The sequence below is a fragment of the Hirundo rustica genome, chromosome 4 (genome assembly GCF_015227805.2).
Source record: "Hirundo rustica isolate bHirRus1 chromosome 4, bHirRus1.pri.v3, whole genome shotgun sequence".
Taxonomy (NCBI): domain Eukaryota; kingdom Metazoa; phylum Chordata; class Aves; order Passeriformes; family Hirundinidae; genus Hirundo; species Hirundo rustica.
The window spans coordinates 56,771,367-56,792,678 of NC_053453.1; the positions used below are offsets into that span (position 1 = coordinate 56,771,367).

At 38.1% G+C, this 21,312-nt stretch overlaps 1 protein-coding gene across 1 annotated transcript in view; it reads left to right on the forward strand.

Annotated features, from left to right (window-relative positions):
• ALDH1L2 (aldehyde dehydrogenase 1 family member L2) overlaps positions 1-21,312 on the forward strand; it is a 31,659-nt gene that overhangs the window by 3,437 nt on the left and 6,910 nt on the right. Inside the window, exons 2-16 of the mRNA XM_040062509.2 lie at positions 2,540-2,681; positions 4,550-4,784; positions 8,342-8,507; positions 9,335-9,436; positions 9,981-10,070; positions 10,875-11,009; positions 11,409-11,534; positions 12,867-12,958; positions 13,760-13,907; positions 14,189-14,308; positions 15,865-15,992; positions 19,305-19,455; positions 20,188-20,258; positions 20,362-20,467; positions 20,831-20,918. Coding sequence (XP_039918443.1) covers positions 2,540-2,681; positions 4,550-4,784; positions 8,342-8,507; positions 9,335-9,436; positions 9,981-10,070; positions 10,875-11,009; positions 11,409-11,534; positions 12,867-12,958; positions 13,760-13,907; positions 14,189-14,308; positions 15,865-15,992; positions 19,305-19,455; positions 20,188-20,258; positions 20,362-20,467; positions 20,831-20,918 — 1,900 coding nt within the window. The remainder of the gene's footprint in view (positions 1-2,539; positions 2,682-4,549; positions 4,785-8,341; positions 8,508-9,334; positions 9,437-9,980; positions 10,071-10,874; positions 11,010-11,408; positions 11,535-12,866; positions 12,959-13,759; positions 13,908-14,188; positions 14,309-15,864; positions 15,993-19,304; positions 19,456-20,187; positions 20,259-20,361; positions 20,468-20,830; positions 20,919-21,312) is intronic.

The following is a 21,312-nucleotide window of genomic DNA, read 5'->3' on the forward strand; positions in this document are numbered from 1 at the left end:
TTTGGACTTAAAATTACAAGAAGATTGTCTAAGTATCAGAAAAGCAGCAGAATACAGCAGGGAATTCTTTTAAAATGCTTTGAAAAATAGGTCAGGTAGAGTTAAAAAAGCAATCATACAACATGATTGTTTGTGATGGCAGAGGAGAAGATTTACTAGCTAAGAAGATCCCTTCCAGTCTTGTGTTCTTACTGGGCAATGTTAATGACATGACAGAAATAGAATAAGTAATTCTCATCTGGAATATTTTTAGTGTTTATTCAATATACTAGTTGGGCACTAGTTAGCACAGTACAGAAATCAGAGGATTTCATACCATGCTAAATATGTTCGGTGATCCAGCCAGTTAATCTTTCTCCTATTTGCCTGCTAGAGTAAAAATACTTGGGAAAATCTAATACTTGTTTTTTGTAGTTCAGCAACATTTCTGCTGTGAAGGTAAAGACATCCATCATAGAGCATTGATAATGAGCTCTACCTGCATCTGTTTGGCCTTGCTGGATAAGGATTGCAAGGATAAGTTGCAATTCAAAACAAGGTCTTGTCTTTGTTAAGAACAAAATAGTGGACTATTTGAGGTATAGCTGCCAGCAGTGCAGTGTTGGTTAGTAATATTATCATCACCAGTCTCACAGACATTTTTACCAGCCAATTAAAACAGTCTGATTTTGCAAGGGCCTGAGTTAATGTCCACCTTTGCATCTTCCTGCTTGTTTCTGCTGCAGTAGCACTAGTGCTGAGTAATGCTGCAATACAGGACAGTTTTACTATGCAGTTTCATTCTCAGGGAAAAATCTTATCTCTTTAGAAATAATTATTTCCTATTGTTTTTTATTAAAAAAAATATAAAAAGTGCACTTCAATATTCCCGTGATAGAACCTACAAGTTCATAACTCCCTTTTCTAAAGCCAGCTGCACAACAAAAGTGTAACCTGAAACCAGTAAAAACCATCCATAGTATGTCAACTGTGATGTGAATTGCAGTGGATTGTGGTTTTGAGTAACCTGTTTTTCAGGACATTTCTCTCTGTCATATGATCTGAAGGGCCGTGCAAACCATTTGTTATCCAGTCAATAACCCACTCAAAGTATCCTCATGTCCTGGCACCCTAAGGAAGGGAAGAGGACAGAGGAGATAAACATACAAGTGCCAACTTACAAGCAAAACTAGTGTCAGTGGTTAAGACATTCATACAGTGTTTGATTCCCCTAGTGGGTCATAAGGAAAAATTGGAAGTCAAAGTCCAGTTGTGAAAAATGATGTTAAGAACAAAGGTGGCGAGTGCGTGGGTTTTCCTCCTACCTTTCATGCAGTGCCTCCTAAGAGGAGGGATCTGTATGGTTTGAGTCTAGGAATAGTTTGTGCCAGATTCAGCTTTGAGGAATGTAAGTTTTCTGTTTATTCTGTGCGGACCTTTCCTTTTCAACCAGGTCTGATAGTCCATTTGTTTTTCAAAGGTTTCCAGTTTTCATTTTCCAAAAGCTGGCTAAAAATGCAAAGACAGTACATATAGAGAGAGTTCCATCCTTCTGCCATGTTTCCATGCTCATTCCTGCTCCCCTGTTGGCTCCCCTGTTAGGACTCATGGCAGTGCTATGAATTAGACCAGTGAATAGATCCAGTTAAGAATAAAGCAGGTTTTCTCATGTTGGTGCCTGCTTACTTCAGTACCCTAATGCAGTTCTGCAGCTACAGGAGTACCAGTTCTCGGATAAAGGAGGTGTTAGAGGTGGGGGACTGGAGGTAGGGTGGGAGAGGAGCACAACTACCACATAAATCTCAAGGGATTCTGAAGGAAAAATTAGTTTTCTCAGGAAGCAATCACTTGAAAAACGTAGGGATATCTGATGTTCTGACATCATCGTAGTGTTGTGATTCTATCTGTCATAAATTTTAAAAAAAGTAGAGGTGGTTACTTGCACCTGCTCAGCCTGAAGAAGCCTAAATCACGTGTCTAGTGTATTGGGATCCAAATGCAGCAGGCAGTGGAAGTCCAGCAAGGGAACCTCACCTTTAGCACCTTTATTTGCTTGTAGGAGGACCAGGTGGAAGATCATCACTTGTAACTTGGCAGAAACAATTCAAGTTTGTCTTCTTTAGCCTATACATGTTAAGCACAAATAATACACCACTGTTTAATTACGGGGATTTAGAGGGCATGTTCCGGGCACATAAAGTATGCCTAGAAAAATTGTTTATGTTATGTTTCAAAAAATTTTAATTCCTGACTATGGATAAGATCATGGAGCTCTCATAAGAAACAGTGGGTTTATCTAATGAAAATTCTAAAAAAGCCATATAAACACCAGTGACAGTATCAAATAATGCTTTTATGTGAAATACACTCTCCCTGAATTGTATGATGCCTGTCATTATTCTCAAAAAATTGATTATTATTCCTTCAAAGGTGATTAGGCTAGAAAAGGGTATTCCATTTTAAATCAAACTGAAAATTGACAAAGAAAGAGCAAACCAGAAGCGTATGCAACAACATACTTTCTTTTCATCCTAGAACTTGTTTTAATTCTTTTTACCAGGTTTATCAACATAAGCTAAAGCTAGCCCTTATAGGTCAAAGTATTTTTGGACAAGAAGTCTATAACAAGCTGAGAAAAGAGGGACATAAAGTTGTGGGTGTATTCACCGTGCCTGACAAGAATGGACAAGCTGATCCTTTGGGTAAGTGCAACCTGAATCCAAATGTTAAAATTACAGGTGTACATAAAAAATTTGCCTTTTCCTGAGAAGGTTGTAGCTATATGGGAATGACTTGCATATATTGCCTTTGTTCCACTAAAGCAAGTACAAGAACTATGTCTTAACAAACATCAGTTCCACAACCGGCTAAACCTCGTCAATTTGTCAGTACTTCAAAAAAGTAACTTTTAAAGTAGTTTCTAAACATACAGGATTGTATATTAAGGTATTGGAAAAACAAAATTGATCTGGATATCTTATTTGAATGTACACCCTAGAGGTAATCATTCTGAACTAGATCTGTATCTTACAGCAAAGTTATTTGCTGAGCTGGTATTCAAGTGCAAATGTCTGTCACCTGCTTCACTGTGCTGGCTGGGACACTCCAGGCATGGAGCCAAAATTGCTTATCACTGGCTCTCTGCCCTTTTTGACCAGCTTGCATGTGGCAGTGTACCTGCAGAGCCTATTTCTCTTCCAGCTGGACTATGGAAAACACATTCAAAAGGTTGGAGGAGGTTTTGCTCTCCCTTTTTTCATTGTCAAGGTGCAGAAGGATTTTCGAGGCTTACCAAAAAAAGTTTTGTTTATTCAGAATTGCACTCATTGTACTCAGAACCCAGCATGGTAAAGAAGCTACTTTGGAACCATCTGAATTGTCACTTTTCTTTGGGTTTTTTTTTTCAGTGACACAAAGGCAGTGAGTTAATATGATTAGCAAATAGAAGTGCCAGAATGGAAAGTACCTTCATGGATAATCTGAAAAAAACTACATTCCATGAGTTGTATGAGTTGTTTCAATTCTCTCTTTGTTTTGGTTGGTGTTGGTTTGTTTGGGTTTTTGTTGGGTTTTTGTTTGTTTGTTTGTTAGGGGGGGTGGTTTGTTTGTTGTTTTTTTTTCTTTTGGTTTTTTTTTTTTTTGTCTGGTCCTGACGTTTTTGCAGAAATCTCATGACGGAGGAATCAAACATAAATTTTGCTTACTGGCGCTGTGGTGTTCACAGACAAGCATGTAATTCTCACCTCTACCGCATTAAAAGATGTAAGCACATTTTGGAAGAATTACAGAAGGCAACTATTAGCTTAGAAAATGAAAATTGACTATCCATGTCTGGTTGGACTACATTTTATAAATTTTTTATATACAATGTAGCATGATTTGGTTACAGTATATAAATTAATCTTGTACAGTTATTGATCTAACAAATGTAACTAACTAAATCTTCCAATCTTTCAATCATATATTTATTTTAACTAAAAGTGCAGGATTAGTTGCTCAGTCCAATCTCTCCTGATTGGGAAAAAAAAAGGGGAAATTAAACTACTAGATAACTTTTACTTCCAGATGACTCAAAAGCTCAGGTCTCAAGTGTTTTCTAAACACTTTCTAAACACTTTCTAAACACTCTGTGCCCTCAGACAGCTGCAGTCTTTGTTTCTAAAAGTAACTTCGGTACACACTAACTTGCATGGAATGATATTTAAATAAGTATCTGCTTAAGACTTAAATCAACAGGCTAAAGATGTTTCGGGTCAAGCTCAAGATCCAATGTCACAGAAAAAAAAGAGAAAGTAAAGTATGAATACATGTCTTTTCTGCTTTCATTGGTACTTACTAGCCAAGTCATAAGAGTGAACAGAAAGTTCGGATTGACATAAGCTGTTGGAATGAGAATCAAAGACAGAATGAATAAAATATGTCCGAGCACAAAGGTTTTTAAACAGCACACAGAAGGGCACTGTAGTCACATACCTGATGATCTGCTCGAGTTTTCACACAATATGTCTCTGATTTTAGCTAGAATTTTTAACACAAGATGAAAAGATAAAGTACTGTTCTTGCCCCTCAGCGCTGGCAGCGGAGAAGGACGGCACTCCTGTTTTTAAGTTCCCCAAATGGAGAGCTAAAGGCAAGCCTATCCAGGAAGTGGTTGCAGCCTACAAATCAGTTGGAGCAGAGTTAAACGTCCTTCCATTCTGTACACAGTTTATCCCCATGGATGTTATTAACTGCCCAAAACATGGCTCTATTATTTACCATCCCTCCATCCTACCACGGCACCGAGGAGCTTCTGCAATCAACTGGTGAGTTCTGTGCATCAAAACTACGCGTTTGTCATGCTAGAATGTTGGTCTGCACCCATTACTCCTGTAAATGCTGCATTCTCTTGACTTGCAACTGCTCTGAAGGAACTTCTCCAGAGCAGCTGACTATTTGGTACATGAACTGAGCTTCATACCTAGGATTCATTATTATTTCCAATGCAAGTTCAGCTGTTACTCTGGGAAGATCAGTGGTATGGTCTGTACGTTCATGTATTTTACTCTCATGCACAAATCGACAATCTGGAGTTGCCATAAGCAGGACACTGCCCCTGTGGCTCATCCCCACAAACAGTAGATAACTGTCACAGGATGGTTGGACACAGACCCTAAGATTTCACAGAGTGGAAGGGAGAAGAGAGAAGAGAACCAAAAAGAATAAAACCTTATCTCACAATGCAAAAGGTAGGTTCAAATCGTCACCCTGAAAGAGCTACACTGCAATAATGGCCACAGTAAACTCAGATCTGTCACTCTTGTGGCAACAGAGATGACATTATCACTGTGTCTAAATTCAATAAGAAATTATCTAAATATGAAGAGATGATTTTAAAAGAATCTTACAGGCAGCATGGTGATTATCTGAATCCAGAGTGTTGTGGATTCAAAGCAAAAGCATACTTAGCTTTGTGTCATTAATTTTAATCCTTTACTAAGAAAAAATACTAAGCTGAAATACTTTAACAGAGGTGTTAAGGAGACTGTTAGGTAGAGGTTTCAAAAGATGTCAGTTGTGTCCAAGTGTATAAAGCAAAATAGCATGGACTCAGAGGCAAATGAGAGTGAGACAGTCCAGAAAAGAAATAACAAACCAACTTTTTAAGGCACAAAATGTAATAACAACAATCCCTCCAAAAATGTTAAAGGTGGGAGGTATGTAAGTGATAGAGGTGTCTGATTTAACAAAGGTATTTATCAAAGAGAATACCACAGCAGGAAATCTCTGTTGGTATTCAGGATGGAGAAGCTTAAGATGTTCCTATCCTACAGTCCTTCTTTGTGATGAGTCAAAACAATTCTCTTGACCTGAACGGTGAGTAGAAGACATTTTAGTGAACTGATGAAGGAATAAGAATCTCTTTGTCAGGACCAGGGGACTTCAGCAAATTTGAAGCTGCAGATTTGAGATATCGTGCAACATTTCTGTTTCTTAAGATTATGTTGATGCAGGTGACTGGGAAATAGCAAAAGCAATACCAGTATTAAAAAGGCTGAAAAAGAAATTCAGGAAACTTTAGATCAATGGCTCTGATTTCAATCTGTAATAAGGAATACACTTTCTGTGCAAATGAATAAATATGATAATGTGAGAGTAAGAAAATGAGAGGTCAAATTCAAAGTTAGAAAACGTAACACAATGCACACAAGAGGAAAACCCCCCTGCCTGTATGTAATCAGTATTAAAGTTAATTGTTACTTAAAAAGGACACCATGGAAGGATCATTCAAGAGCTGCACTCAATGGTCCTTGTGCATACCTTCCAACTCAGAAGATTCTGTGGTTCTGTGATCTTAAAAACTGTCTGCATCTCAGCTGGAACATGAACTAGCTAAATTCAGAAAAGGCTAAAAAAAATGGTTAAGGGCATAGGACAGCTTTCACATGACTGGAGACAAATGATGTAGTCTTCAGACTAGAAAAGAGGTCACTGTGAAGGACACATGCTAGCTGTGTGTTGAGCCATGAAAGACATGGAAAGGTGAATAAGGAATGATTGCTCATTCTAATCAAAAGTCAGGAAGCAGCCAGCATAGACATCAGGTAGTAGGATTTTTCCAAATAAAGGAGGAACTTTTACTCCACGTAGTCTGTTATTATATTTTGCAACCTCATATCTAGAGAGCTCTAAAAGGATGATTTTATGAAGGAGAAGTTCTTCAAGATGTATTTCACAGGAAGGTGTAGATACAAACTCTTTCAGGAAGTCCTTGATTCAAAGCTTTGCAGAAATGGGAATGTATTGCAGTGTTGTATCACAGTGTCTTGCTCTGTTTTGTGTATTCCTTCTGCAAAAGGAATCACTCTGCTCCTGCCCTTCTCAAGTAAAGGCCATTGTCCCAAGGCCTTTGAATCCTTTAAAAGGATTTGGCCTTGGCTGACTGTTCTTGTGTTTCACCCTCTCACTCCTTACTCTAATTGCTACTTTCACATATTGTGGCTACAGCCCTAGTGCTGATCAGACCCTTTATCCCCACAGTATAACCAAGAAAACCTTCGGGAATTAGGCCTGGCTAAACATAACCAGGTACAAACAAGGGCCCTGGGGTCCAGAGGGTTCCTCACTCATTTTCCTTACAGTCTTTTCCAGCTACTGCCACCCTGTTATCAGCAGCCCTTTGTGGAGGGAGCTGGTGGGCAGAGGAGGGAGCACACAGTCGCTCTTACCTCGTCACCTATTCAGCATCAGAGATATTTGCTCATAAAACCTTCTTCTCTGTGTTGAAGATATCCATTTCTCACTGGAGTGCTCTTTTGGAATTTTTACATAATGAAAAAGAGAAGAAATGCTGCTTAAATATGTGAAAGACCTGATATGGGCTAGCCAAACTTCTGTAAGATTTCACTTCTGTTATACTTGCCAACTTCCCCAGTTGTCTTTGGAGTTTGTCCCTTGTTCAGCCCATATATACTTCAGTGTACTTCACTCGTTTTAATAATATAGCTTTCAGTGCTTATAATTAATAATGAATTTTCCTTTGTGTAAACCAGAATCAGACAATCTTGTTACAACATGGACTGCTGAGGCAATATTTACATGAGATATGTATTACTTAAAAGAGCATTGGTGTTCGCATACGGACAAATGGCCGCAGGAAATATTGTTCTCACAATTTCTGGTTTCCGCTCCTTTAAACACCCTTCAGTCTGATTTTCCATCATTCTGAGACACATGCCAAAGGAGAACTGCAAAATTTTAAGTGGCTGAAGTTCTCTTTGGATGCAGAGGCAGATTCTGAGCTGAGGTAAATCAGCACACATCCAATGTAAGCATTGCTATGTTCATGCACAGCAGCTGAGAATCTGGCTGGATATCCTTAATTCCCTTAATAACTTTTCCTTAAACAGTTGCAGATCCATCATTTTCAACTCTGAGTTTAACTCCTTTTCAGCTGTGTGATAAACATACTTTACTTGTTGACCTACAGATGAACCATGAGGCTTAGCTAATTACAGTAAACAATCATGAGTTATTAAAATAATATTCTGTTAGATGCTTCGATCTTTCAAATTGTGTCATAACTGTTGCACACCTTTTGCTCTGTCTTACCATTACTAATACTTTAAAAACATCACAATGGACTGTGTGAGACAACCTGGGTTTGATTGCAGCATTTCCCATGTCACTTTGTGGAAACCACACATCAACAGTGCCAAAACTGTGGGTTCCTGACTGTGAAGTGAGCAGTGGAAGTATAGCAAAGATTGTTAGGATTTTCTTTTCTATCTTCCTGAAGAAAATTAATGCCTAACATGTGAGTTGATATTCCTAACTACTTTCATTTTGTCTGTATTTAGTGTAAGTCTTTTTTTATGCCCAGGACTTTAATTCAAGGAGATAAGAAAGCAGGATTTACTATTTTTTGGGCTGATGATGGTTTGGACACTGGACCAATACTTCTTCAGCGAGAATGTGATGTTGGCCAAAATGATACTGTGGATGACCTCTACAACCGGTTTCTCTTCCCAGAAGGAATAAAGGCTATGGTATGTTTAGCTGTACTAAATTCCAGCTTTTTAAGAGGAAAAGAGGTTGAAAGTAAAGGAAATATAGACAAGATGTATGCATTTGGAAAGACAGAGGTTGTGATACTCAGCCAAATCCGAGAGTTCACTGTAGCTGTGCGGCTGCACAACAGCTGAGGATGTGACCTCAGAATATTTGTTGCTGACAGCAGGCAGAGCATATTCGGTTTCCACAGATGGCGAGAAGTTGAATTTGTTTGGAATGTGGCTCTTCCCCTAGGTTTCTTAAATGCTTTTACAAGACAAAATCTTTTAAAGGCTCAGAAGCAACAGAAAAAATTAGGTGTGAGATTTTTAAGAAAAAAGGGCAGTATGGTGTTCGAAGCTCAGAGTTCTGGTGGTTTGGCTTTGGGTTTTCTATGCCTTTTTTTTTTTTTTTTTTAAGTGAGTAAAAGAAAATGCACGAAAAATACTCAGCATTGCTCCTTAGAGATTTTTTTTCTCCATCCATTCAAATGCAGAAAAATAACTTTTTGCAGAGAGAAAAATGAATGCAATCATACTGAACCACATTTTTGTTCTGGAGAATTCAGACAGCTGCTTAAGTTTGGTGACTAGGTACTCCCATGAAATTTTAGAGGCTACTTCTTTTGTCAAAGAAGATCAAGGAAACACACATGTTATTCAGGGTAGTACTGGTCCCTTAGAATTTGGAAATATTTGGTTTAGAAAAACCCAAACCAATTCAATTCACCTTGTGGCAGAAAGTCTTTTCCTGTGATTACTAAATATGACTGAGGAAAAAAGGTGAACCAAACTAACATTAAATCTTTTACTTTTTCATGTAGGTGGAAGCTGTACATTTAATTGCTGATGGTAAAGCCCCTCGTATACCTCAGCCTAAAGAAGGGGCAACATATGAAGGGATCCAGAAAAAGGAAAACGCAGAGGTAGTGTGAAGTAATGCTGTTTCTTTGTGCATAGCACTAGAAAAGTTATTAACTCAGGTTACAGTGGTAGCAATATGAAGTTAACATGAATTTTAACTGAGTTGTTTCTCACCTCTTTTTCCTGAGATACCTCTTAGGATGCATGTAACGGAGCCCTAAGCTCCATTTTCCTTTCAGCAGTTACATTTAAAAACTTGGTGTCCTATTTTGGATCATGTACAGGCAGCTAAGATCCAGCTACAAGTTCAGTGGATTCTTAATAAGCCACCATACTTGTGAATACAACATTGAATCAAGATCACTTTGCTTGCCAGCAGGCCATGTGAAATTCTCTACCTGAGATACATTTGATTTTAGGAAAAGGAAGTTTTGGCACCTTTCCTTCTAGTGCCAAAAAATAACAGGCCATATAAGCAACAGGTAAAAAAATCAGTTGAATTCCCATATGAGAATTATTGTATCTAAGCACCCCTACTGCATTAGATGATCATGTTTGTGGTTGGGAAGGTGTGGTGGTGCATCCTGGCATGTCTTGATTTCCTAGATCTCCTGGGACCAACCTGCAGCAGCTTTGCACAATTGGATTCGAGGGCATGATAAAGTGCCTGGAGCATGGACAACAATAAATGGACAGGTATGCTCTGAAAAACAGAAGAAAATTCTTCTCTATACTCTTTTTTACTTTTTTTAATTATAAAATTGAAGATGTCTGCATACAGGTGAATACAAATGACTGTTACATTGGAGTAGCTCTGATTTGATGACTATATGTTTTATGTGTATCTAGAGCAAGCAGCTAAAGAAATACACAGAACACAAGTAGTAACTTGGACTAACTACTGTACACAGTAGTTAAGATTTTTTAAATCACAGATTAATTTAATTTGAAGAAAGATAAGTACAATATCTGAAAAAAAAAAAAAAAAAAAAAAGGAGACATGGTACAAAGGTACCAAGAGTAGAACCAAACTGTGCCAATCATTTTGGGAAGCAGGTGTGCATTGCAGTATAATGCAGCCCATGTACAGTGGCCAACATCACAGTACTGACAGCAAAATGAAACACTGAGCTGCTGAAATAACAGAGGGTTTAATTTTAAAGAGATTTGGGCCTAGATAGCTTGCAGAAATAAATCTATGAAATTTTATAGAGTTTGTGGTCCCTCACTCTGGGCATGCACTGACAAAAGCTGCTCCCTTTCCTGCACTGGTTGCAGCATGCATGTTTTTACAGCTCAGCTGCTTTGCAGGTTTAGGCAGTGTGCAAAATTTTACATGTTCTGAGTTGTAAAGATCTAGAAATATTGGACCGTGTTTTCCATGTGTAGGTAATTATATTTTATTTCTACTATATTAAAGCTTCAAAACAAGATCATAAAAATGTTAAGATTTTACAGCACATTTAGAACCTGTGCACTTTTAATTACATTTCTTTTTAGGTGGTTACTTTTTATGGGTCATCATTACTTGATGCTTCAGTGCCTGCTGGACAAGAGCTGACAATAAAAGGTGCTTCAAGATCAGGACTTGTGACAAAGAATGGTCTAGTCATTTTTGGAAATGATGGGAAGATGGTAAGTGCTCAGTCTGGCAAACGTAAGCATGGATGGAATAGTTTTAGCAAGAAGGGCAGGTAGTGTGGAATTGTCAAGCTAGATAAATCCAGATGTTAATGACTGGCAACTAATTCACTTGGAGTTTTTCAATCCTCTACCATCCTATAGAGAAGACATTCATGTTTTGCTTTTCACTCAATCCATAATCATTTCCTATATGGGGTAGAACCTATTCTTACTAGGAGAGAATCTGAAAGACAAGTATGAGTGGCCTGTGCTAAATTGTCTGCATCATGTCAGCTCTCCTGCAAGCCATTTATTTCACTATTTCAATCACCGTATTAATGCCTGAAAACTCTTCACCCAAGGATGGACTACCTCCCAAATAATTTTAAATCATATCCTCTGATTTTTCAGGTACTAGTGAGAAATCTGCAGTTTGAGGATGGAAAAATGATCCCTGCATCTAAATATTTCTCTGCTGATGAAACAACTGCCCTGGAACTTACAGAGGAGGAGAAAAAGATTGCAGAAGATATCAGAGTAATTCACTAAACTGCTTTACTGGGATATTAACCAGACAAAAACATTACATACTTTTTTTGGCGAGGCACATCTTTTGTTTAGTCATGCAAATAATTTGTTTATAAAATGTACTCAAAGTATATGGGGGTGAAGGTTTAGTTATTGATTTTAATTCAGGTGGAATTGGGAATTCACTGGAGTATTTGTCTCACTTTACAAAGTCCTTTCAGATACAAGGATACAAAAACAGGGAGTGCAGGATCAGTAATGGTAATTATCAATGAATGATGAAGGTGGGAGTGAAAAAAAACCAATCAGAGCTCCACCTCACAGAAGTGAAGTTTTCAACAGTGGCAGACTGGGACAGCTCTTGGAATCCTTTCTTCACTGTGTTGTTAATCACTAGGATGTACTCAGAATGGGCCTGTTGGCCGCAGTTTTCTCACTGTACCTGTGTGCACTGTCTCTTCTGCCACAACCACTCACAAGGGGCTGGCTGCCAGAGGGATAGAAGAGCTGGAGCAGAAAACTCGCATAGCCAGAGAGGAACATTTCTGCTCTCTCCTGAAATCCATCCCTCTGGAGTGTCAAGCCACATTTGTCATTAAAGTTTTGTGCCAGAGCAAATGAATCATAGATGTCTTTCCTTGTGCTAACTCTGCTGCAGTTATTAACTTTTGGCATAGGTCAGGCAGCTTCATGTACTAATATTTTAAGCTGCTGCTTCAAGATTACCTTGAACTGCTTGCCAGCAACCTAAATGCTGCCTGGAGCTATTGAATGACTGAGAAAATTATGAAAAGAAGTACAAACACCTATGTTAGTGACACTGCCTGCTAACTCTAAAACTCAGTTATAATTAATTGAAATATTACATTACCAGTTATTTAACTGTTTATTTCTCGATCTCATGCATGCAGCTTAAACTGCTTCTTAGGTTTGGCCAGGTGCCTGAAATGCCATCAATCCATTCATAAAGTGCCCCAGGCTGTCCTTGCCTATACTGACAACGCATTCTGTAATGCAATGGGAACTTATTATTTGGAGGATAAAATGTCTTTAAAAAATGGGCCTGAAAATTTTTAGCATTGGACCATTCAGGTTTCTTACCTGACTGGGTGAAATTACTGTGGACAAAATACTGTATTTTGATCATCTAATTATACTGAAAAAATTCTTGTCTGACATCATGCCTCTAGACTGTTTCAGACCCTCTTAAAATAACTTTGTGTTTTAGAAACCTTTGAAATAGTATATGTTGTAGGTACAGATACCACAGAAAATACAGTTTGATAAATACTTTTTGCTGTTCGAGGATTATTCATTATTGCCTCTGTTATGTATTACTAGGCTATTTGGAAGGGAATTTTAAGCAATGTTCCTGTGATTGAGGATTCCACAGACTTCTTCAAATCTGGAGCATCCTCTATGCATGTTGTCAGGTAAGAATATTCAAAATAACAAAATTGTAGACCCAAAGTTAATGAAAAAAAAGGTTGTCATAGTGCCTTTAAATCAGCGGTGTTAAAAAAATAATCCCTCTATGTTTTCCAATACTCTTACTATTCCCTTTCTTACCTGTACAGTTAAAACAGTTCTACTCAGAGCGTTATGGATATTGATGTAATCCTGCTCTTTCTGAAGGAAAATTCCCCTTAACTTCAGGAATATCATGCCCAGGGGAGCATGGTGATGCTGAAACCTGTCTGTGTGCAGCCACAGGTATCTCCAGACCAGGGGACTCACTGGGAACCTGAGCAAAGAATTCCTCAGAGGGAAAGAATTGACCCTTTCACAGAAAGAATTGAGCCCATGCTTAAAGATGCACTGAGTTTGTCATGGCTTGGGTCACCTCGTTTGCCTTCTTTTTGCAACACAGACCATAATATACAACCAAAGCTTTTAAACAAACTGTCTTACCAGTCTCAATGTCCTCCATATATTGGTTGGAGTAGTCCCAAATACTATTTTCCAATGGCATGTCAATATTTTCTTGAAATTGATTTTCAGAAGTTTGTCTAAGAATATTCCAGAAGTGGCATTTCCTTTTTTATAGCATCCACAACTAAACCAACAGATTTCAGGAAAATGCATAACTTCTGTGCCCTTATCAGAGAAACATACACACATACATGTGTAAGAACTGAGACCCAGTTTTGATCCCTTTTGACCTTCTAATTATTCAATTATCTGGAGAAATCTTTCATTTTTAATTAAACTTACCCCTTCTTCCAAATCTTTAGAATGCTAGAAGAGATCAAACAGAAGCATAGTGCACTTCAGCTACAGAATGAAGATGTATATATGGCCACTAAATTTGCAGATTTTATTCAGATGGCTGTCAGAAAAATCAGAGGAGAAGACAAAGAAGAAGAGTTAGTCATTGATTATGTAAGACCTTTTATTTTTCCACTTATTGCTTAGTCTTCCTTGGGTTTCAGGGGAGGGCAGATAATGCATTTTATTAGACTGCTTGATGCAGTAGGAAAGCAAAGAATCACTTGGTTATACAAACTTATATATATTTGTATTTGGTTCTCATTACATTTTATTTCTAACAGCCGTATAAACAGGCTAAAATGTGTCTGGATATTGTCTGCAGATATCAAATGCTTGTTAAGCTACAACAAAATATTAGTTGTTATAAAATTAAAATAATTTATCTCACCCAGGTTTCAAAAAATATTAACAACATGACTGTGAATATGCCATACCAGTGTTTCATAAATGGGAAATTTATAGATGCTGATGATGGAAAAACATATGACACTGTAAATCCAGCAGACGGATCAGTAAGTAATTTCTAAATATGGTAGATACCAGTTTATTTCATTGTTTCTGCCTATTAAAAAAAATCTAAAACATTAGCCAAATATTGCTAATTTTAAAACAATATACTAAATTGAACAACCTGTAGAAATAACTTTAAGTTTCAATTTACTTCACATTTTGTGTATTCTACAATTTTTTTCCATTTGAGTCAAGCTGCAAAGCATAAATAACCTACTTCTACTTTAATAAATACATCACTTTTCACACCCAGCTGAATATTTTACCTTGATTTTATGTTTGTTTAGCTTTGAAAACTGAAATTGCTGAAGTTTATTTTCTAAAGAAGTGTTTCTTTAAGGTTATTTGGTGTATTTCCCGTCAGTAATCAACTTTTTTTTTTTTACCTTAGGGTAAGTTTGACATTAAAATGTTCCTTTAAATTCCCAGTAAGAAAAATAACTTTTAAATAGGAATACACATACTGCTGCACTTCAGCCCTGAACTACCCAATATTGGTAGAGCAACTCATAACTGTGAATTATAAATAAGTGATTTTGATGTCCATGTAGTTGCCATTTAATGCTGCAGTAAATAAAATGTGCTGAAATCAATGACACAAATTTCATTATCATAAGTCAGACTCTGATACTTTTCCTGAAACTCACTATAGAATGGAATAAAATAATAACAATTTAATATGAGGATTCGTCACATAAAAGTTGAAAAGTTATGAAAGAAAAGCCTTATAATATCATGGCTTAGGCCTGCTGATTCATCTGGGTGCAGCTAACAGCTAATCTGTTTGTTCCCATGAGAAAAAAATCATGAATGAAAGTCAGTTAGCACAGCAATTTATTCTTGTGAGGGAAATAAGTTTACACCTGCAGAACCAAGAAATTGATCACATGAGAATCAGTGAAGAAGATATGCAAACTATCCAGGAATAGAGAGATTTGATGGACATGTAAAATGCCATTTACTAGTCAATTAATTGAGTGGCAAGAAAACAACCAATTGCAGTTGAACATGAGGTCTTTGAAAACTGTATAAAAACGAGTTATGTGAATAAAGATTTGACTTTCCGGCATGAAGAATCTTGAGTCCCGTCTGCTATATTGCAGCAAGGATTTACAATGTGTGTATTTATAGAGCACAATCATCTTTAAATACTGTGTGTTTATGGTGGTTAAAGATAACAGAAGCTCCATTCCTGGAACATGCAGGAGTTGTTTTAACATACTTAGATATTTGATTGTGATACCACATATGAAGACTCCCAGCTTTTGTAATATCACATTGGGTTTACACACGGAAAGAGAGATTGAGATCCAGCGGGACAATGCACCTTGCTTTGAAGAAGAAGAAAGCTTGAGGAATCTGAGTCCCTGCAGTGTCCTCCAAATTCTGCCACCTCAATTGTGTCTGAACTTTTTGCAGCCTGGCTCACTCACGACAATTACCACAGCTGAGGATATTAAGTAGTTGCTTATACCCGTTCAAGAAGTTTGGGAGGAAGGAGTAACACTCTGCATCCCAATGTTTCTTTTTGAGCTAACACAATGCTACCTTTGCACAGGTAATAGCCAGTGTATCTTCTGCCTCACTGGCTGATGTTGACAAGGCAGTGGCAGCAGCAAAGGAGGCATTTGAAAATGGTGAATGGGGAAGGATGAATGCCAGGGAAAGAGGGCGAATCATGTACAGGTATGTACAAATCAGCTTGCATTTGTTCCATTTTCTCAAATCCTGTTCTGTTTCTCTGAAGAATTGTTGTATATGTTTTCTGAATGTGATGGATGTTCATAATCCCACTGTCAGAGGATCCAGACTAGTCATCTTTTCACCCCCTGACTGACTTCAGCGTACCAGTCTCAGGTCTTAGCTGGCCAACCTTTCTCGTGGCAGAGAAGCATCTTGTGGTCTCTCACTTCCACCATTCTTTCATTATTATTTATGAATGGAAACAAAGAATTTGAGGAAAATATATTTTAAATACTTGATGTCTTCATTTAATCTATATGAGTTTCATTGCAAGGATTGAGAATTCCCTTGTAAACCCCTGTCCTTTCATATAAATGAGGCTAAGCATTGAAAACAGTCTACCTGAGTAAGTTAGGCAGAGATTTGACCTTGCTAAGCCTGCCTGCATGTGTAATCCATGCAGTAAACATACAGCTACATTGCCACTAATTTTGAAGTAGATCGTAACTGATGCTAGATTTTTCCAGGATCATATGCCAGCATCTGGCTAAAGACCCAATGTGGGAGATGTGTTATGGTCTGTAGTGGAAGAATTCTCCTGTGCGGAAATTCTCTAAGGTGATTCCAGCATTCACCTTAGACAGTTTTATCACTTTTTTGTATCTGTTTCACTGTGTCTAGTTAATGTCTGGTTCTTATTTTTGGCTGTGTTGCTATTGGTTCCGAAGATAAGCAGAGGTTTTTTTGAATTAATGATATTTCAATGGTGAGGTGTGATTCTTGAAGGGGAAGAGGTGATCTTAGAAAGTTAGTGATATTGACTAGTGTGAGCATGATAATGGAGGCAGCTAATAAAACCCTAATTATTATTGATTCTCCATATGCAGTATGATCCTTCTCACAAGCACAGGGAGAACACTGTCTCTCAAACTTCAGCTGACTAGAAACATCAGAGCTTTCCTATAAAGAAAGCCTCTTTTGTGGGCTGTATGAAAAGCTTTCATTGCTTTTTCAGGTCTAAACATGCAAATGAGAGTAGACATGAGTAAAGGAACTCATTTTTCAGGTTGCTACTCCTGAAAAAATGCCACGTTTTACAGGACACTGCAGGAATCTTAGCAAAAAATAATGAAAGCAAAGCCAAAAATTCTATTCATCTTATAAAGTGTGTGACCAGGCCGTGGAAAAAGGCCTGCAGGACTCTTACACGGTTAGTAGTCATCACAAGAGAAAATGGGCAAGTCAGAACTGAACATTAAATACACCTGGTCACTTAAGTTTTTCACAAGCGTTCACATATTCAAAGCATGTATAAACTTGTGTTTCATTTGTATCAGGAATGTAGAGTGCTTGAGAGACCAACTTAACTCTGCCCTAAAGAGAAAATTTTAAGGTGTGAAAGCTGCTCTCTTTTACACGTGGAAGATTTGCAAGAAAGCTGTATTAGGTATATGGAAAATACAGTTCTCCTACACTGTGTAGCTTATCCCTGGATTAAATGCTTTGCTTGGGGAACTCATTCTCTAGGATAAAATGCCAGAGTGTTTATGTTGCATACCATTCTCAGTGGATAAAAGCTCTCTCTGGACCACCTTAATTGAAATAAGGCCCCTTCCTCTCTGGTCTCTGTTCAAACTGGAGATTTTGAGTGCTGAACCAAAGAGAATATGTGTGCCATTAAAGCCTCTATCTCTACTGCTTTGTCTTAAGGAATCAGTAACAGAAGATATTAAGCACATTTTATATGGAACCTTCTCCTCTGTCCCTGACATGCCCAAATCCATTCTTTTACACAACACTGCCAATGCCCTGACCTGTAGATGGGTGTAGTGGTTTTGGTTCCCCAATCTGAGATTTCCTGGCCAATGCACCAAATAATGTGGTGGGTTGAGCGTTGGCTAAATGCCAGGGCATCCATAAGAATTATTTACTCCTTTTCTGCTGTGAGATAGGATTAGGAGAGGAGCAAAGCAGGCTTAAAACTTTAAAGGGTATAAAGAAAATTTTATTAACAGAACTAAAAGAAGAAAAAAAAAAAAAATAAGGATCAGAATAAAACTTCAAAACATTCCTCCTTCCCCCATAACCTTCTTTTCTTTCCCACTGAAAATGTACAGAGGCAAAACCCAGGACTTAGGTCAGTTGACTACCTCTAAAATAGTCTTTCATCAGTTCTCTTAGGGAGAAGAGTTTCTCTTGCCACGCCATGGAGACTTCTCCACATGAAACAGCTCTCTTGTGGCTTTAATTCTTACAAATAGCAGCCACCCAGGAATCTGCATTCGTAAAGACCGTCCCATTTCAGGCAGCCTTCCCACAGCTGCGTTCATGGGCCATGTCAGACCCAGGGGGTACTCTTCTAAAGATGAGGGTACTCTTCTAAGGATGAGCTGTTCAAAGGCCCATGGGCCAAGCAGCAGAGTGGGGGTAACCCTGCGGGTGCCCTGTTACCTGTTCAAGATCTGGAAGTAAGAGAGCATTTCCTGGGGTTTGTTGGCTTTTAATATGTGTGTTCACAGGCGTGTTTAACTTTCTAGTGGTTTAACAAGGTGTCAGTGTTCAAAACTAGCCACTCATTGGTGTTGTCAGGCACAGAGGAAACTTCTCTTAGAAAATCACTTTCATGACTGGCTTCTTCCCCGCTCACCAAAAGTCAATTAATACAAAACCAGCACACTGGGTCTCCAAGACACACTTAAAACAAGTATTTAATACAATTTTCCCACATCTCTGCAAATGCTTTAAATGGTCAGAATTTACATAATGGAAAAAAATCCACAGGTTTCACACCCGGTTTTGAATACTCTTTACAGGATCTCAAATGCACTTTCTTAAGCTCTTAAAATCACACAGGGGCATTGATTATATGTCTGAGTACCAAATCACAGAAGGAAGCTGAAGAGAAACATTAATGCCTGTGAGACAATGCAAAGGACTGAATGTGGGAATTCATTGATGCAAACAGACCTGAACAGGGGACCCCTAAACTAACAGCAGTGCCTCAGAAGTACAGGTATCAATCTGTGCAGATGTGTTTTTGAGACAGTTTGATAGTTATTATCAACTCAGTAATACTTACTACAGTCCTACTTACATCTCAAGTGAGTTTGCACTGTTCATGTCTTCATTCAGTCTCTGCTACAGGCAGTGTGAAGATATTTGCAGACTAATGGGCAATTGTTCGATCCCTTACTGATGTTAGGGAGCCGGGGCACCACCTCCTTATGCTTCTTTGCCACACCTAATATAATTTTAGGCTGTCAGTGGTTAGATGTCATTTCCCTTTGATGTGGATTTTTAACATTTCTATTAAAGACTTGCAGACCTGATGGAAGAACATCAAGAAGAGTTAGCGACAATTGAGTCTATCGACTCAGGAGCTGTCTACACTTTAGCTCTGAAGACTCATATTGGAATGTCTGTGCAAACATTCAGATACTTTGCTGGATGGTGTGACAAAATTCAGGTAAGTGAATATGTAAAGGAAATGATCAATGGCAGCGCTTTTTCTCTACACTTCTTTTTTGTTGTTTTTCTTCTGAAACAGTAGTAAAAGGAAAAAGTAACTGAGGAATCAAAAGCTAAAACAAAATTAAAATTTTACCTAGAAGGGGTCTCCCTGTCAATTAAAAAGGATAGTTCACCTCCAGCTGGAGAATATGGATTTAGAATGTAGCTCTAAATAAAGAAAGCTGAGGTGTCACAGTGGGTATTCTTGCTTGGTCAGCTCTTGATTATTCATGGGACAGAATGTCACTGTGCTCATCATGCAGGTAAGTGTAGAGACTTGTGCTTTGCTACAGTCTAAACAAGGCTAGTGAGCTTGCTTGATGGCACAGCACATGGCACAAGTACAAGAGCATTTCCTCCAGTATCTTTAAGACCAGTCAAGGATATAATCCAGCTGCCTTTTTTTTTTTTTTTTTTTTTTTTTTTTTTTTTTTTGTTCATCAGACCCTTGCTTTATGTTCTCCCATACTTTTTTAAGTATGGGAGACAGCTGACAATCAGGATTTGATTCCTGAATATCCACAGTAGGAAATCATACATTAGAAGCATCTGTGCCTCTTTCCCTGATGCAAAAATACTTGTGGGTTTGAAGCCTACTCTGTAGCTTTCTGAAACATACTTATATGGCAAATATATTTGTAATAAAAATTATAAAAGCATGAAGATTTGTCCCTCCTCTGTCTTTTAGGGTGCTACAATTCCAATTAACCAGGCCCGCCCAAACCATAATCTAACATTCACCAAGAAAGAGCCAATTGGGTGAGTATCACTTTTTCTTCTTAGTGACAGCCTTGACATGCAGAAAAGCCACTGAAAAGCTGCCATCAAATATGTAACCTTTCTCTGTTTTTCCTGCCTGAAGTGTCTGTGCAATTATTATCCCCTGGAATTACCCACTGATGATGCTTGCCTGGAAGAGTGCAGCATGCTTGGCTGCAGGCAACACTCTTGTACTCAAACCAGCTCAGGTAAGAGCAAAAAGAAATATACAGATGGCCCAGATACCCCTGTTCAGGCAAAATGATTTAGGCAATACAGCAGATTTCACCCAAAAGTTGATCTGTCATAGGCTGACTGTGTCATATCTTCTGAAGTGCTTTTGTAATAGTACAAACTGCCATGGTGTTACAATGTAATTATTGACTCCAATTGTGCTCCAGTGCTAATCTCATTTTCAAGAATTAATTATTTTCCATGAGAAGCCATCACTTCTAATTTGCCAATACTGTAAGAAGGTGAATATGGTATCAAAACTAAGATGTATTGAATGTAAAAGGTATCATCATGCATTTAATTAAAACAGGAAACTTTATCTAAATGTTTCTACTTAGGTCACACCTCTGACTTCCTTGAAGTTTGCAGAACTCTCAGCTAAAGCTGGATTTCCTAAAGGCGTTATAAATATTCTGCCTGGTTCAGGTAAAACTTCAACTCATCTTTTTTCTAGGAGAGGTCATGCTAAAACTGGTGAACTTCTTCACATTTTTGAAGACCTGTTACATAGGTATGTTCATAGGGACTAGGCTTGCATTTTTTGTGCAGCAATTTCACGTTTCCAGAAGAGAATTGGAAAAATCTGGCTTTAGTTAGTGGTAGGAGCTGTCAGCCTAGACCCTTTACAAGTCCACACAATTGACACAAACACTCTGGAAAAGAATGTATTGAAGAGAAACATGTTTCTCTTCATTGTTAAGCTTCATTTTTTTTTCCTAATTATACCATCAGATATGACTGTGAGACTGTAGAGCAAGAGTATTCATAGTCCACCCTGTGTTGCTTGATGTCACCATTTTCCTCCTTCCCCTAAAGGAAG